This window comes from Pangasianodon hypophthalmus, chromosome 17 (genome assembly GCF_027358585.1).
Source record: "Pangasianodon hypophthalmus isolate fPanHyp1 chromosome 17, fPanHyp1.pri, whole genome shotgun sequence".
Classification (NCBI taxonomy): Eukaryota; Metazoa; Chordata; class Actinopteri; order Siluriformes; family Pangasiidae; genus Pangasianodon; species Pangasianodon hypophthalmus.
The window spans coordinates 22,836,343-22,853,060 of NC_069726.1; the positions used below are offsets into that span (position 1 = coordinate 22,836,343).

Below are 16,718 nucleotides of genomic sequence, written 5' to 3' on the forward strand. Positions count from 1 at the left end.
AATGACAGTTGTATTTACTGTGTTAAATGTGTGTCCCTTGGCGAGGCCTGCAGAGTACTGTGCAAAGGTTTCGGACCGAACCTCCTGAAATCGTTCAAAGCCCAGAATCATCCTCTTTTCAAACGTTTTCTTCTTTCAGATGTATGAATGCAATAACGAAAGTATAAAGGAGTAATAAGAATCATAAGAAAGGAATAAAACACTCTGTGTTGTGCTGTAATTGGAAAATAATCACTGAAGGGCAGCAGTAATGAAGCTGAATTATCGTTACCGCCCAGAAGATGATTAGTTTCCTAAAACAGCACATCCCCAAGTATTTTTTTTTCCACTCTCATGATGCTAATAAGAGTTACAGCTTTACCTTTGACTGTTTCAAAGCGCTGACACTGGAGACTCCTTCCAGAAATGTTGAATGAAAGCCTCCTTACAGAAAATCTCACCGTATAAACGATTTTTAAAACCATTTATGTTGAGAGTCCACTGTACAAGTCCCTGTGAATGAGCTTTTACAATAGAAAGAATAAATTATTAGAACGAGTGCATTAATATAAACCTGTGATTCGCAGCTGCACTACTGGTTTAAACCCTGATCTGATTTATAATTAATAGTGACTGCAGGGTTTCTCAGCAGGTAAAATTCTTAAGAGATGTTATATCTTGCGCATAACCCTCTAATGCTCCGGAATACCAAATCCTCAGCTCAGCTCTCATTCCCTCTGCAAATGTTTGAATTATTGAAGGCTGGAGCTCAGTAGAGGACGGATATGAAGCCTGCATTTCTTCGCCTGCAGGCACTCGAATACATGTTGCACACATGGAGGCTGCAGCCAGGCTGCTGAAAGAAAATCTACCTTTCTCTCTTTTTCTTTCCCTCACAAGGGACAACACTGCTTCTTCTTCTTCTTCTTCTTGTGAAGCTCCTCACTGGCTTCTTTTCTCCAAACTTCAACATGTAGTGTCTGATCAGTTCACAATGGCTGGGAGATCTTAGGAAGATGGCTTCTCGTGGCATTACGGGCTTTATGTTTATTTTATTGTCAGTTTGCTGGATGTATAAAGCCAACTCACCTTTCTGAGAGATTATCCAGTGTTTCCCCAAATATAGCAAATAAAAATGTTTTGTTAACCGCAGCATCATAGTGAAATAAAAGTTGGCATTATTAATTGTGAGAGTGTCAATAATTTTGAAGCCAGTTTTGTTTAGTGTTATCTTTTTTTTTTTTTTTTAGAAAAAAATTGCATTTCTTTACACATCATTGTCGATATGTTTCAGTTCCGTATGTTCATTCTGCTACTTTTAATCCAGGGTGCCAATAATTCTGAAGATGACCGTATGATTCTTTGATTAGAAAATGAAATATCAAAATTATAGTCATCTTACGGAAGAATTTCTTTATGCATAGAGAGCAGCGAAGATTTAACACCGAAACAAACAAAAAGATCCTGACCTGAGGGTTTTCACTGAGACAGAGATGGATGGATGGATGGATGGATGGACTTTTTGAGAGAGGGAGCAAGAGAGACAGACAGAGAGAAACAAATAGCGTGATGCTACAGAAAAATTGATAGATAGAAAGAGAGAGAGCGAGAGAGAGAAAGACAAAATGAGAGAGATCATCATAGATAGATAGATAGAGGCAGAGACAGATGAAGTTAAAACAGAAAGAGAGAGATACTGTAACTGCTGTACAGTAAATGCCAATAAAGCTCATTGAATTAAATAGAGAGATGGAGAGAGAGACAGAGAGAGACGAAGAGAAATAGAAAGAGAGACTTAGTGTCGTTTGTTATACAGAGTGAGTCAGAGAGCACTCCTGCTAAAGCAAAGCTCTCACTCTGTCGCTTTCTCACCCACGCTCTCTTCTTCCATCTTCCTGCCTGGGTTTATTTGTCATCTGTCTCTCTCTCTCTCTCTATGTCTCTCTCACCCTCTCTTTCTGTCGAAACATAGCTCCAAGGTCACTCTCCCGTCTTGTCAGTCAGGGCTCTTATATTGTGCAACATGCACCGTTTAAATCCGAAGCGCTGACATAAAACCTCATTAAACGCTCAGGGATATTTCCAAACATCACTTCCTCCACCTGCGCTGAGACGGGGGAGGAGAGGCCACTCGGCAGCCGGGCGCCTGTCATTCGGGAGACACAATGAGATAATTGGCGCCCTGGACAGGAGACACACTGCGGGGACGACTTTAGCCTGACACATGTCTTGTTCCAGCTTTTGTACATGCCTGACACGGTGCAAACTAATTGCTCCATGTTTATCTCCAGGCAATTAAACCTCACAGTTATGATCTAATTACTGCCTGTCTTCAGTTTCTCATAAGGGCCAGCGCTCGTTTTGTGGTTTTTTTATTGTTATGATTTTTAACTATTATTATTATTATACTGCGTGCTATTGGCCTGTAAGCCGTTCATGTCTTCTCTGTGTGCTGTGATAATTGCAGGCTGCCAGGAAGTCCGAGTCAACTAATTATTCGGGTCAGTGCTCTAACCCAGGGGTCTCGTCTGTTCACACATCTGTGCATGCCCAAGTTCTCCTATCCTTATTGTCACCATTTCGTCCTCGTGGCTAATGTGGTCAAGGTTCACTCGGTAGGACGCACCAGATTCTATAATCTGACCAACTCAAATCAAGGCAATTTCTAGCTTATTTTCAGAGTACAGATTAACTGCAATCACAAAACCACACTTTTACTGTAATGTGCAGTGAGAGGCAGGACCCAAGTGCGTAAACTCAGCGTGGGGTTTATTCAGGGTTAAATAATAATCATCATCGCAATCCAAGGCATAGGTCGAAGCACAGGTAGGCAGCATCTAAAAAGGCAAATCCATAGTAACAAGCAAAAGGAAGCAAAGAACATCATCGGAAAACCAGAAACACTGGCTCGGTAATGTACGAGACTTCGCAAAGATGCACACATACAGAAGGGAAAATATGAAAACACTGATAACACTGAAAACGGATGGATGCAATCAGGAGACAGTGAAGGTGTCCAAGCGACACATGTCGTGCTTGGGAATGAGAGGATTCGTGATGTCATGGGAATGAGAGGATTCGTGATGTCATGATCTGATGATTGTGTAACCTGTAGTTGTGTTTGTACGCTATGATACTTATTTTACACCAAAATTTGAATTGATGCACAATCCTGCATACTCCTGGTGGAATTCTGACCAATCTCTCACCCTTCCATCCACTCCATTCCCACCAAAGCAATTCTGACCAACCCCACCCACACCTGATGGAATTCTGACCAATCCCATCCGTGCCTGAGGGAATTCTGACCAATCCCATCTGACCAATCCCATCTGACCTTCTCACAATGCAAGTCTGACCAGTCTCACCAACACTCTGACCAATGCTGCCTGCTCCGGCAGAATGTTTGACCAATCCCACTCACTCCCAAAGAACGTCTGACGTTTGCCACCACTGCTAAAGGAATTCTAAACCATTCCATCCACTCCTGAAGGAATTCTGACCAATCCCACTCACACCAGAAGGAATTCTGACCAAACCCATCCACTCACAAATTAATTCTGACCATATCTGCCTCCCCCGAAGGCATTTTGACCAATTCCACCTATTTCCACTTTCAAAAAAATCCCTCCTGCTGTTGAAGCAATTCAATCAATCCCACCCACTTCTGGAGGAATTCTGAAGATTCCCAACCACTCAAGAAGCAATTCTGACCAATCCCACTTACTACAGAAGGAATTCTGACCAATCCCACCCAGTCCTGATGGAATTCTAACCAAAGCCTGTCTGGTTCTCCTCCAGCAGAAACCACACACACACACACACACACACACACACACACACACACACACACACACTTCTGTTGGATTTCTGACCAATTCTGCCCACTCCTGAAGAAATTCAGTTCAATTCCACCCCTCCTTCAGTTATTATTCTTGTTTGTACACACCTGCAATATTTTGTAATGAATTTAGTTAGTTCTATGTCTCAAATTTTAAACAAATTAGTAATATTTAAAGCAGTAAAGCAGCAGTAAAGCAGAACGTGAATGAATGCATGAATGTGGCAAATGCGTCACGCAGTGCTACATGAGGAATCCGGCACATCCACTACACCCCCGTGTTTATGAATGTGGCTTCTTTGTTTCGTGAGAGTAAAAAGTAAAAAACACCTCCTCCTGCATTTTTTTTTGCTGGGTCCCACAGGATCTCAGTCCCAATGCACACCTCTAATTCCCACCTCAGTGTGAACTGGTGGCTGCCAGATTGTCACTTCTTTAAGCTTTTTTTTTTTTTTCCTTTCCAGCAGGTCCATATCACATGCAAACACCTGGTCACTGCAGTAAAAATCCGTAGCTTATCTGAAGGGCTGAGAGTGATGAGCGTTCATGAGTATTCATTTTTATGCACCTTGTGTGTCAGCATCAGCGATCTGAGACTCAGTTCTAGCGACACATCCATGCTTCCCTGTTTACAAACAAACCAAAGCATGAAGCATCAGTGGCCTTTTCCACAGCATGAATCCTGAGAGCTCCAGAGTAAAGAAAACACAACTTCTTGTATATATACATAATTAAATGAATATATTTATATAACATTTAGTCCCTGGTGGCCTAGTTGCTAAGGCTCCCGCGCTCTCACCGCCGCAGCTCGCGTTTGATTCCCGGGCAGGGAACCAACCCAGCCATTGGGAGTGAACTCTCAGTGCCAGTCCCAAGCCCGGATAAAATGGGAGGGTTGTGTCAGGAAGGGCATCCGGCATAAAACCTGTGCCAATCAAACATGCGGACCAATGATCCACTGTGGCGACGCCTAACAGGAGCAGCTGAAAGAACAGCAGCATGTTCATAACATTTATGTTATAAATTTAATAATTAATTATGAAAATGGCAAAATGGCATTCAGTTTATATTTGTTTACTATAAGCATTATAACAGCAAAGAGTTAAATAGTGTTATTAATCAGTGTTTAGCACTGTGTTAAAGAGCCACGGGTTGCATGTCACTGTCCAGTTCCACTCAGCTATTTCAGAAAACCGATTCAGACTGGTTTTTGGATGCTACCTATACAGGGGTTGAACATGACAAAAAGAAACCTCCCAGACCCTGCTGTAGACATCACACCTTCCCTGCAATCAGGTCGCTCAATGAGCTGTAAGGACTCTTGTTGACAGACACAAGCTTCCTTGCTGTGTAGTCTCAGTTTCAGAATAAAAACAAATGTACAATAAATAATTAAATAATCTAATATGATACATCCAATTATTATTTGCACATTTATTGCCCTGACTTATTTATTTTCATTGTTAACAGTGTAGCCAAAAGAAGCACAGAAGCTGGAAATGTCATTCGTAGCCTGTGTAATGATGCTAATTGAAGTGTGTGTTTTTTTTTAAAACATGTTCTCCACTGAACTAATAAACCAGCGTGAAAATAGTAATGTCCTGAAACATGTTTTGCTTTAACAGTGGAAAAGACGACTAGTTGACTATTGCTAGTCAGCAGGTAAAAGTGAACATTGGTGCAAGCCCTAGCTTCAACACATGCTACAGTACATTTAAAAAAGAAGCATGCTATTTCATGCTAGTTCAGGAAATGTACAAAATTTGAAAAAACATCTATACAGTATGCAAACATGTTGTGAATATTATATTTAAAGATCATTATACAGTCGCCAGAGAAAGTGTTACCCAGCTTCTTTTTCCGACTCACTGTACATTTTATGAGTGTAGAGAAATGCTGAGATTGTCTTTTCCCTTCGGGGAGATTTTAGTCGAGCTCCAGCGTAATTAAGGCCTGGAATTCACCACACTTTCTTTTTGAGCCATTTGAGCTCTGAGACTATTAGAATAAGGATTTTGCCTGGATTTTTCTTTTTTTTCTTCTCATGGGTCAAAAAGTGAAGAGAAGAACTGTACATCATAAGAAATGCAGAGGAACTTCCTGTTTCACCAAATATCTTTAAAGATTAAACTTTAATTTCACAGTGTGCCATCAGGACCAGCAACATTGATCATATTGTTCATATTGATCATCGCAGATCACTGGGATTTAATATTTTCCTTTAGTTTGGGTATATACAGAAGCAGGAGGTTCATTCTGACTTCACATTGTGGAGACCAGAGTTTTCAGCAGATTCATTATTCAGGAAAATAGTGGAGTCCGAAAGTTTGTACACCCTTCCGTCGAAATGATGAAACAGACAATTAAAGTTTCTCCCTTATAAACCATAACAAAAACTGTCCAGAAACCATAAGATATTCATAAAAAAAAATATGTTTCTGAATGAGATATAAATGTGTTGTTTATCCCACTTGCCTCTGAGTATTTTTAGGTGCTTTTCTGTTTGTTTTGTGAATAGGGATACGTTTATAAATTTAAAATCTATATCCGGAATTTATATATTTCTGTAAAGCTGCTTTGTGAGAACATTCATTGTTAAAAATACTATACAAATAAAATCACTGAAATGAATGGAACTGAGCTGAATTGAATTTCTCTGGCAGTTTTATTTTTAGTTTGATTATCCACTCCCTAAACACTTTGAGATCTTTTTACAGAGTCTTTTCTGGTTTATAGTGAGTGAGAGCTGTTTCCTGATTTTATTGACTCCATTGCTCACGCTATATTTGGGAATTTGTGCCTGTTTGAGCTTTTTATGCTTTAAATAAGACTTAAAATATTCCACATGCATTTAATTTAAGTCATTAGACACATTAATAAGGCAAATTCATGTAAATGAACTGCAGTGTGTTAATGGGGATGCAAACTTTTGAGCTTGCTGAGCAGCGTAACCCTGAAGGCCTGGTCGCATCAGGCATGTAGCATGCCATGTAGTGTCACGTCGTGCGTCATATCAATTCATATATTCAGTTCCATTAAAAAAAATCATTTCTTAATAAAGGAATATTTATTATTCCTATTAATAATGAGCAACAGGTGAGGGTAATGATTTAGTGAATGGGAGAGTTTGCTCAGTGCGACAGAAAGGGGGTGTGGCTGAGAAGGGGGGAGGTTATATGAGGGCGTTTGTTTGTCACAGTACAGTGTGAGAAAGTATCACCTTTATGTAGTTATACTTTTCATTAAGTCTTGTTAGTAGGACTAGACGTGCGTGAGGAATTGATCTTGCAATTTTTGTAAAATTCTTTGTTTACAATGGCTCAGAAAAGTGACTGACATGCTTGAATGATGACAAGTTACCTCTTTTTGTTCAGATGTGTGCATACTGGATTTTTTAATCCCACTCAAACTCCTGCTCTTACAGAAAGTTTGACCAATCTCACAAGTTAGAATTTTAAAACCTGTCTGCGATACTTTCTAACCGATTTGGTTAGAATTTACATAGATCAGCCATAACATTAAATCCACCTGCCTAATATTGTGTAGATCCCCCTTGTGCCACCAAAACAGCTCTGACCCGTCGAGGCATGAACTCCACAAGACCTCTGAAGGTGTGCTGTGGTATCTGGCACCTAGACTTTAACAGCAGATCCTTTCAGTCGCGAAGTGGGAACTTGTTTGTCCAGCACATCCCACAGATGCTCAATCGGATTGAGATCTGGGGAATTTGGAGGCCAAGTCAACACCTTGAACTCAATGTCGTGTTCCTCAAACCATTCCTGAACCATTTTTGCAGTGTGGCAGGGCAAATTATCCTTCTGAAAGAGGCCACTGCCGTTAGAGAATACCGTTGCCATGAAGGGGTGTACTTGGTCTGCAACAATGTTTAGGTAGGTGGTACATGTCAAAGTAACATCCACATGAATGCCAGGACCCAAGGTTTCCCAGCAGAACATTGTCCAGAACATCACACTGCCTTCTTGCTTGGAAGGGTTGCCTTCTTCCCATAGTGCATCCTGGTGCCATCTCTTCCCCAGGGTAGTGACACACGCACCCGGCCGTCCACATGATGTAAAAGAAACCATGATTCATCAGACCAGGCCACCTTCTTCCACTGCTCCATGGTCCAGTTCTAATGCTCACGTGCCCATTGTAGGTGCTTTTGGTGGTGGTTTTTGACGGAGGTCAGCATGGGCACTCATGACAATCTATAATGCACTGTGCGTTCTTACACCTTTCTATCATAGCCAGCATTAATTTCAGCAATTTGTGGTACAGTACAGTCCTTCTGTGGGATCAGGCCAGACAGGCTAGCCATCGCTTCCCACATGCATCAGTGAGCCTTGGGTGCCCATGACCCTGTCGCCGGTTCATCGATTGTCCTTCCTTGGACCACTTCTGTTAGGTACTAACCACTGTATACCAGGAACACCCCACAAGACCTGCCATTTTGGAGATGCTCTGATTCTGTTGTCTAGACATCACAGTTTGGCCCTCGTCAGAGTCACTCAGATCCTTACGCTTGCCCATTTTTTCTGCTTCCAACACATCAACTTCGAGAACTATCCCACCCCTTGACAGGTGCCACTGTAATGAGATAATCAGTGTTCACTTCACCTGTCAGTGGTTTTAATGTTATGGCTGTTCAGTGTATTTCCCAAAATATAAACATATTAATAATTTAAAATTAAAGCAGTAGAATAAAAGCATACTTTTCTGTCTTTAAACATTCTGCTTTCGCCATTGACTTTTTAACATGTCATTTACTTCAATAATCAGACTAGAAAGGATAAATGAAAAGAAAAAAACTTTCCTTTCTGAGTTCTCTAGCTCTCTCTGATCTTATGAGCTGCCTTCAGCTAAACAATTTCCATAAATGCATGTGATTGAATAAACAGCTACAGAGGATCTCCTGCAGAAGCCGAGCCGATCTCCTGCATGATTCATGTTTAGAAAACAATAGTTGCTGAATTATGGCCATTTTTTTCATGCATTGATATTGACAGTATTTTTGATGGTAAAAAATGATGGTATTTTTCGAATGCGGTGAAATATATTGCTGGATCCACATCTGGACAGCGGTTCACCAGTTGACCCCTGATATTAACGCCATTGGGCACAAGTCCGGTCTTGAGACGTGTCTTGACTGTGTCTTGGTCTTGACTGAGAGTTTGTTTGTGTTGTCTTCTTTTGCATGCAGAAAGTTTGATAAGAAGTAATTCCTTCTTCTACTAGATCCAGATCATTGGCGCAGTGATGGGGCAGTGAATCCAACTAGTTGAAGTAAAAGATGGTTTTTGGCCTTGATCTTGAATCGGTCTCACTTATTTTGAATCGCTCTTGGATTTGGCCTCGAACCCCTATGACTCAGTCTTGACTAGATCTTGGCTAGACCTGATCTTGGACTTGTCTTGAGTTTGAAAATGGCAGTCTTGACTACAGCTCTACTTGCTTTACAGAACAAAACATTTACTGAAGATGAATGAATGATGGAGGTAAACGCATCATGCAGCACCACATGAACAATCCGACATATCCAACACATTCCCACGTTAATAAAAGTGGACATTTCCTTTGTCCTACAATGTCATGAGAGTAACAACTGACTACTAATACAACTTTTTTGTCAGTATTCAGATTCTACCTAACTTCAAAGTAAATTAAAATTGTTTTGGAGGATGTGATGGGGCCATTTGATAGTTAGAACGTATAACGTACACTATAGTATGTATTATCAATGCATTTGTAATACAGTCTAAAAAACAGGTTTATAGAAAGTGTTCCCAAAAAAAAACGTTCTTGGTAGAGGAATTCTGAATCTTGCTAGACACTAAAAGATAAACATGCAGCGTGGTCCTGATTGAACCTGCGAGGAAAAGATTTTAGAGTATCAGGGAAAAAACAGACTCTCCATTACTTTCAGTAATGTAGAAATCCTGTGCTGAACTCGCGGGTAATTGAGATCGCAATCTGGTTTTTTGGGCTCATATTCCAAATTGGTATTCAGGGGAGTTTTTATGTAATCTATTTAAGATAAAGCGCTCACAATGGCAAGGTCATTCCGTCCTGATCGAATGACTTCATTCATTCACTCGCATTTTAATTATTATCTTAAAGAGTGATCTCGGACAAGCATGGCGTTGTACTGCGCTTCTTCTCGAGAGTTCATTTCACGCGTACCATCACCCTCTGTTTTATCAAAATCGACCGTGCATGCTTACACTTTGACACTTTGACACAGTAATTAACCTTAACATAATTCATTTCTCTGTTCACTACAGAAATGTGGTGGTGTGGGGAAACACATGGAGCTTTGAGTTATGCTAATCTTACTTTTTCTTTTTTTTCTTCCTAGAATGAATATGTGTGTCCCAGACCACTGCCTCGAGCCTGGATCGGAGACATTCCCACAATTCACTAGCTGGACTTCTATCTCCACTTGATCATCTGCAACAGGGTTCCTGTAAAGAATTTCCATCACTTCACATCCCACTTCGGCCATTTCCTTCCGTTTGGATTGTAGGAGTGTACCAGAGGAGCGAGCAAGTTGTCCTTTCCCAGAATCCCTTGCTGTGAAAGCATTTTGTATTATAATTCTCGAGACAGATTTTTTGCGAAAAAAAACAGTTTCTTTTAATCGCCTGCCATTTTTTAGGAGCTTCTCCACTGCAGCCTTGTGACATGGACTTGTGAAGGACAGCGTGGATGTGGACGTGGACGTGGACGTGCACGGCTTCAGTGGTGCCTTTTGTGCATTTTGTTCTCGTCCATTTTTTTATCCGGCAGGAATAAACGATTTGGAATCAAATGCTAAACTAATGAGCAGTGAGCGAGTCAGGAACGAGGAGATCATCTCCTGGATTTTCATCCATAATCTTCTTCATCATCATCAGAATAAAAAGAAGGGATTTTATTCGCGTTTTTCCAGTCGGACTTATTCCATGCTATTTAACAGTCTTGTGTATGAGAACGATGACGACTTTGTGATGACCCTCGGATGACCCTCGGTTGGTTGAACACGTAGTCTTGTTTACAACCTCAGCATGAACACGGAGGGTCTCAAACACTTTCACACTGACTGCAAAGCAACACGTGTGTGTGTGTGTGTGTGTGTGTCTGTGTGAGTGTGTGTACATACTTACTTATGGGACAAAGACGTGTGCATGACATTCGGGTGTCAACGTGGTTATAGGGACTTTATTGTTGGTTTCTTGGCTTCTTTACACTGTATAATGTTTCACCCTGCGTTCACACGAGCAAGCGACAAAGTGACATCATTTCCTTTAAATTTATTATAAAATTAATTAGTTAACTTGAGAGTTTATTAAATGAATGCAACTTAAATTGCAAATGTAAATGGCTCTGTAAATACCCCAGGCCTGAGTTTAGGTTTTCAGCAAGTTTTTTTTTTTTTTTTCTTGTTGCAGAAACTTTCAATACTGTGTTTTTTCCTTTTTTACCACATTGTATTTTTTTTTAATATATTTTTTTTGCCACATGACACCAAAACTACAATAGGAAATTTTTTTGTATTCTTGTTTTTCCTTTTTTGTTGTTGTTTTGTTGTTGTTGCAAAAACGTTCAGTACTGTAATTTTCCTTTTTTTGCTCCTTTTTTAATATAGTTTTTAACAATACCTGATACCAAAATTAAACTAGGAAAAATTGAATATTAAAATAAAATAAAAGAATAATAAAATAACATACATTATTTTGTTTTATTTCTAGTGTAGGTTTTTTTTTTTTTTTTACAAATTGTGGTAGGAAAAAATATTAAAATAAATAAATTAAATAATATCCTGTATAAACTTTATAATTTTTTTTTTTTTTTTTTTTAATTATTTATTTGTTTTTTGTTTATGTTGATTTTTGTTCTCAGAGCTTTGACTCACTTATATCACATGTTCACCTGTAAGATCAACAAGCAAACAGCTCTTTTTTAGCTCTTTTTACCACTGGCTCTCTTTAAAGTAGCATCAATTCGGGATTTTACTTCCTGTTTCTGTTTCGTTGTCCGTCTGAATCGAATCAGCTTTAGTGACTCGTCTATGATATATAACGTAATAAAATATCAGTCTTAGAGTTAGTCTGTTTCAATAAAGACGTAAACGTGTTAAAAAAAAAGGTATAGTACTGAATTTTTTGCCACATTGTGGTGTTGAAAAATATGTGCTAGGAGCTCAAATTATGAATTCTAAAATAAATAAATCATAGATTATAAATGAAACTGTTTACATTTTAGCTTCATTTATAATCAGAGCTTAATAACGCTGAGCAGGAGATTTATGTACTACTGCGCTGATGAGTGATGACGGTGGGTGTTATCCTTGTCGCTTGCTTGTATGAACTCAGGGTACGTGTGTGTGTGTGTGAGTGAGTGTGTGTGAATGTTTTTTGCTTACGCTGCCGTTTTTTTACCCTCTACTCAATCTTCGCTTGTCCTTTTCCAGATCTGTCCTTCGTCATTTCTCTCCACGCTTGACTCCTGATCATTTAATCATTCCTTTTTGAAACGAACTCTAACGTTTTTTGCCGCCAACATGTTTCTGTTTTCTAACGCTGTCAGAATCAATGGTGAGAAATATACACTGGTCCAAATGGAAATGAGTATTGATGAGTCGTAATGAATTGCTACCAACAGAGTTAGAGAGAAGGGGAAAAAACAGTAAAGGAGGGTGAAAGTAAATGAGTAAAATGATCTCTTTCTCCCACAAAGGACTCAAAGATTTGCTCTTGTTGGTTAAAAAAAACAATTTAATTAAAAATCATGAGGGTCCAGTTACATAAAATTCCCTGCATCCAACATGAATAAATAATGATAACTTTTTAATTCTACACCATTAATGTTTCATTTATTGCTATAAATTCCACACATTACTTTCACTTTACAGCTTTTTTTTACTAGCTCTTTTTTTTTACTAGCTGTATTACGAAATAGATCCACTCATCTTTAAACACAGTTTTTGTCATCGACTTGTTTATTTTTGAACGAGCCATGTTGTCACTTTGCTGATCACAAGTAGAGAAGGTAAATAAATCTATTAAAGTCTGTGAAAACACTTTCCTTTCTTGAGGAGATGCCTTCAGCTAAACAACTCGTATAAATGCATGTGATTGGTCATAACAGAGGAACTGCTCCAGAAACCCAGGAAACAAACAGGAAACGAGTCCACCATCTTTAAAGAATTCTTCAACATTTTCTTTTTAAAACATCTATAGTAACAGCTCATTCAAGTAGAACCCTTTCAGGAGCATGAGAACCCTTAGTTCTCCAAGTAGAACCCTTTTGCAAGCCAAACAACCCTTTTAAGTTGTTAAGTAGAACCCGTTTAAATGATATGGTGAAGTTTTCTGTAAGGAGAATAAATGTTTATTTAGCATCCTGGAAGGAGTCTCCAGTGTCAGATGGAAAGCTGAAACTTTAAGTTTTCCAACATCTTCAGGACAGAGGAGTTTAGGCTTTTTGCAGTTTGGTGGTAACATGAAAAGCTGAATATTTATTTTCTTTTTAACTTCAAGAGAGAGAAAAGCGAGAGGCTGTGATGTGTTTAGTGATTCTGGTGCTAATTTGTTGGTTGGTCCATTATCCCCATGAGAAGCAGGGGGACATGACTATTAGAAAAATAATGACGATCTCAGATGTAAGTGTTAACCATCAGGTTTTTGCTGTTTTTGTTTAATTGTTTGTTGAGTTGTTCAGACTAGGTTTTAAGTTTAATAATGCAATGCTGACTATCTTCAAACCAAATCTGTCATAAAAAGGAAACGAGTGTGATTACATTATTCCTCAAAGCATAAGACAACAAATAAGACATCCACCGAGACTTGAAGTGGATTTATTTGCCTGAGAAATTTATCTATTTCACAGAAATGCTCCAGTATATTTTACTAAATAATGTAAATGACACTTTTCAGTTGAATACATGCAACAGATGCTAATATGTCTGTCAGTGCATGAAAGCTACCAGTAAGGAAAAATATTTCTTAAAACCATCATCATCTGTCATTTCCACGCATCAGTGTGTGACAGGAATATTACACCCTCCGGCTGATATTCAGTAGCGAAGGAGAGAGATAATCGTACACATATCAGACAAATCCCTAACAGCACCTCAGATAGTCCTGACTCGCTCTGGAACTGCCACGTCTCTTCGCTTTATCATGTGTTTCTAAACCTCGGTATGTTCTCTAAGAGTCTCTGCGGAGTTTCAGGAAGTAAATTTTATTTATATAGCAAATTAAACCAACTAATGTTAAGTCAGAGTGCTTTAAAACCTTATAACTGCAAGTCACACAAACATAAAACAGATTGATGCAACCACAAACCTTCACACATTCAGCAGGTTCCAGACGCTGTGTAGAAATACGGTCAATTCCGTAATTATTGGCACCCTCCATCAAAATGAATAGAAGATGCTATATAAAATGTATTTGTACCATGAGCAATATTTTCAGCTTAAACATATAGGACCTCTGCACAGTTTTATTTTAAGAAAATAGAATGTTTTTTTCTTATATAATGCCATTTTTTTTGTCTGGTTCCAAAAGTATTGGCACTCACTAGAGTTAATTTGTAGTGAAAGCTCCATGAGAGAACAACAGGTTGGACATTTCACTATTATACTCTTATCTTACATTTGTACAAGCACCGATGTATCACGTGTAGTTTGTCACTTGTGGTCGTGGCCTGTCCAGCATTTTATTTTTAAAAATCCAAACAAGAAATGGAAGCAGCCAAAATGTAAACTCTAGAGTCTGCTCTAAGTTTTACACACCACTTTTTTATTTACATGTTACATCTTAGGCTTCATGCTAGCATAGATTTTCAATTAGATAAGCAGTAGATTAGCAAGATAATTGTACTAGCTGAAACCATGGTTATAAGGTTTTTCCATTTTTGTGCATCAAACATTAATAGTGTTCGATGAATCATTCAAGCTAATCGATTTGGACTTCACAGCATCATACCTAACTTGTATAGAATTAATAAAATCTTGATTAAGATGCTCCTGTCAATGAAATCCGGAGACTGTGATGGTCGTTACAAAACCTGTGTTGATTTGGATGTGTGTTTGGTCTCATTATCTTCCACTGAGCTGTAACCTCCTAGCAGAGGCAACCAGGTTTTGGTCTAAAGCACCCTGGTACTTCATAGAATCCATGATACTGTCAGTCTGAGCTCCTGAACCACCAGCCACAAGGCGTCAGTGATCCACTGCCATATATTACAGTGGGTTTGTGAGTTTTTTCCTTCATTTCAGATTTTTTTTTTTTTTTTTTTAGCAAATCTGTCGATGATTTTCATAGCCAGAATGATTTTGGTCTCATCTGACTACAACAAATGATACCATCTGTAGCCAAAATAAGACTTGGTGGAGTTCATGAGCTAGATTTTGTAGGTTTTTCTCAGGAAGGGCTTCTTTGGTGAAACCTTTACAGAGAGCTTGGTATTATTGATTTGATGTCTAAGAGATGATTTTAAAACTCATAAAGCCTGAGAATTAACTAACAGTGCTTCATGGTATTTTTAACTATTTTAACCCTGTATTTCTTTTTGTTTTGTGGTTTCTCAAATTGTTTGAATCACTGTGTTACGTTTAATTTATACAGTCATACATAATGAATAAATCATTCTGTGTCATGCTCCTATAGGAAAATAATCAACAACAGGGTGGTGTGATAAAAGCGGACTTATTGTTACCATGCCAAAGTTGATTATTTTCTTACAACAGCATATCCCAATGTATATTATTCCTCTTATAACACAGCAAATTCCAACCTTTACAACTGTTTAACCACAGACAAGATATTTCCATAGTATTGTGGAACATATAATACAATGCAGTTATATTATAGCAGCTATAAACAGTCATTCCCTCACTAGTCTCTCTTTTTTCACTCTTGAACTTAATAAGACAAAAAAAAAACATCTTGTCGTGTTAAATGTAAAATGAGCCCTGTCCTGAAGATGTCAGAAAACTTCAAGTTACAGCTTCACCTCTGACTGTTACAAAGCACGGACACTGGAGACTCCTTCCGTAAATGTTAAATAAAACTCTCCTTACAGAAAACTATAACATCAGCGATTTTTTTAACCTGATTATGTGGAGCGTCTGCTGTCCTGTGAATGAGCTGTTAAATAAGTTAACATTTTATTGTTTCTTCCTTAAGGCATTCCTCCAACAATACATTTTACCTTCAGTATTACAGACGAGTCGGCATGCTCTGATGAATTTTAGGGCACTTCTGTGGATGATAACAATTAACTGAGTAATTAAAGGGGACAGGAGGCGAGGAACGACATCATTACCCGAACCAGCTCTGCGGCTCATCAGGACAGGATTGCTGATTGCTCCATCAGAACTAATGTTCACTCTCAGAACCAGACTCCATTCACACAGCAAAACAAAGTGAAAGGACACAAGCTTCTGCAAGATTTAACTTTTTTTCAGGCTATTCATGCTTGTAATGTATTATTGTTTCCCCGCAGTGACAAAACTGACTCCGTTCATGAACGGCTTTATAATTATTAAATGAACCGAAGAAGTCGTGATGGAGCAGACGTGGATGTGAGCACAGAGTCAGGCTGAGAAACCTCTCCTCACTGTGGAAAAATTCAAATCAGGTACAAAGGTTAGAACTGACATCTACAGTAGGGGTAGTATTTACACCTATATTGGTATACTATATGGTGACAACAAAAATAGTTATAGTTGATGCTAAAGGTTTACATACTACAAGACATTTAAACTCAAGGTTTCATAACATGGGTCATTTCAAAATAATAGCTAAGCAACAGATTTATTTCAACTTTTAACAGATTTTCAGTAGAAATTCATACACTTTGTTAGGATTTTCTTGAACTTGAATCAAAAGCTTGGTTTATCCTTCCACAAGCT

The 16,718-nt window shown here is 38.7% G+C and overlaps 1 protein-coding gene across 2 annotated transcripts in view; it reads left to right on the top strand.

Annotated features, from left to right (window-relative positions):
- Window positions 1-16,399, top strand: part of lrrtm4l1 (leucine rich repeat transmembrane neuronal 4 like 1) — a 48,726-nt gene extending 32,327 nt beyond the window's left edge. For both annotated transcript variants that reach the window (XR_003404475.3, XM_026942744.3), the window contains exon 3: window positions 10,176-16,399. Coding sequence is in view for 1 of the 2 variants with exons in the window: in XM_026942744.3 (XP_026798545.1) it covers window positions 10,176-10,241 (66 nt within the window). In the remaining variant the exon portion in view is untranslated. The remainder of the gene's footprint in view (window positions 1-10,175) is intronic.
- The last annotated feature ends 319 nt before the right edge of the window (window positions 16,400-16,718 follow it).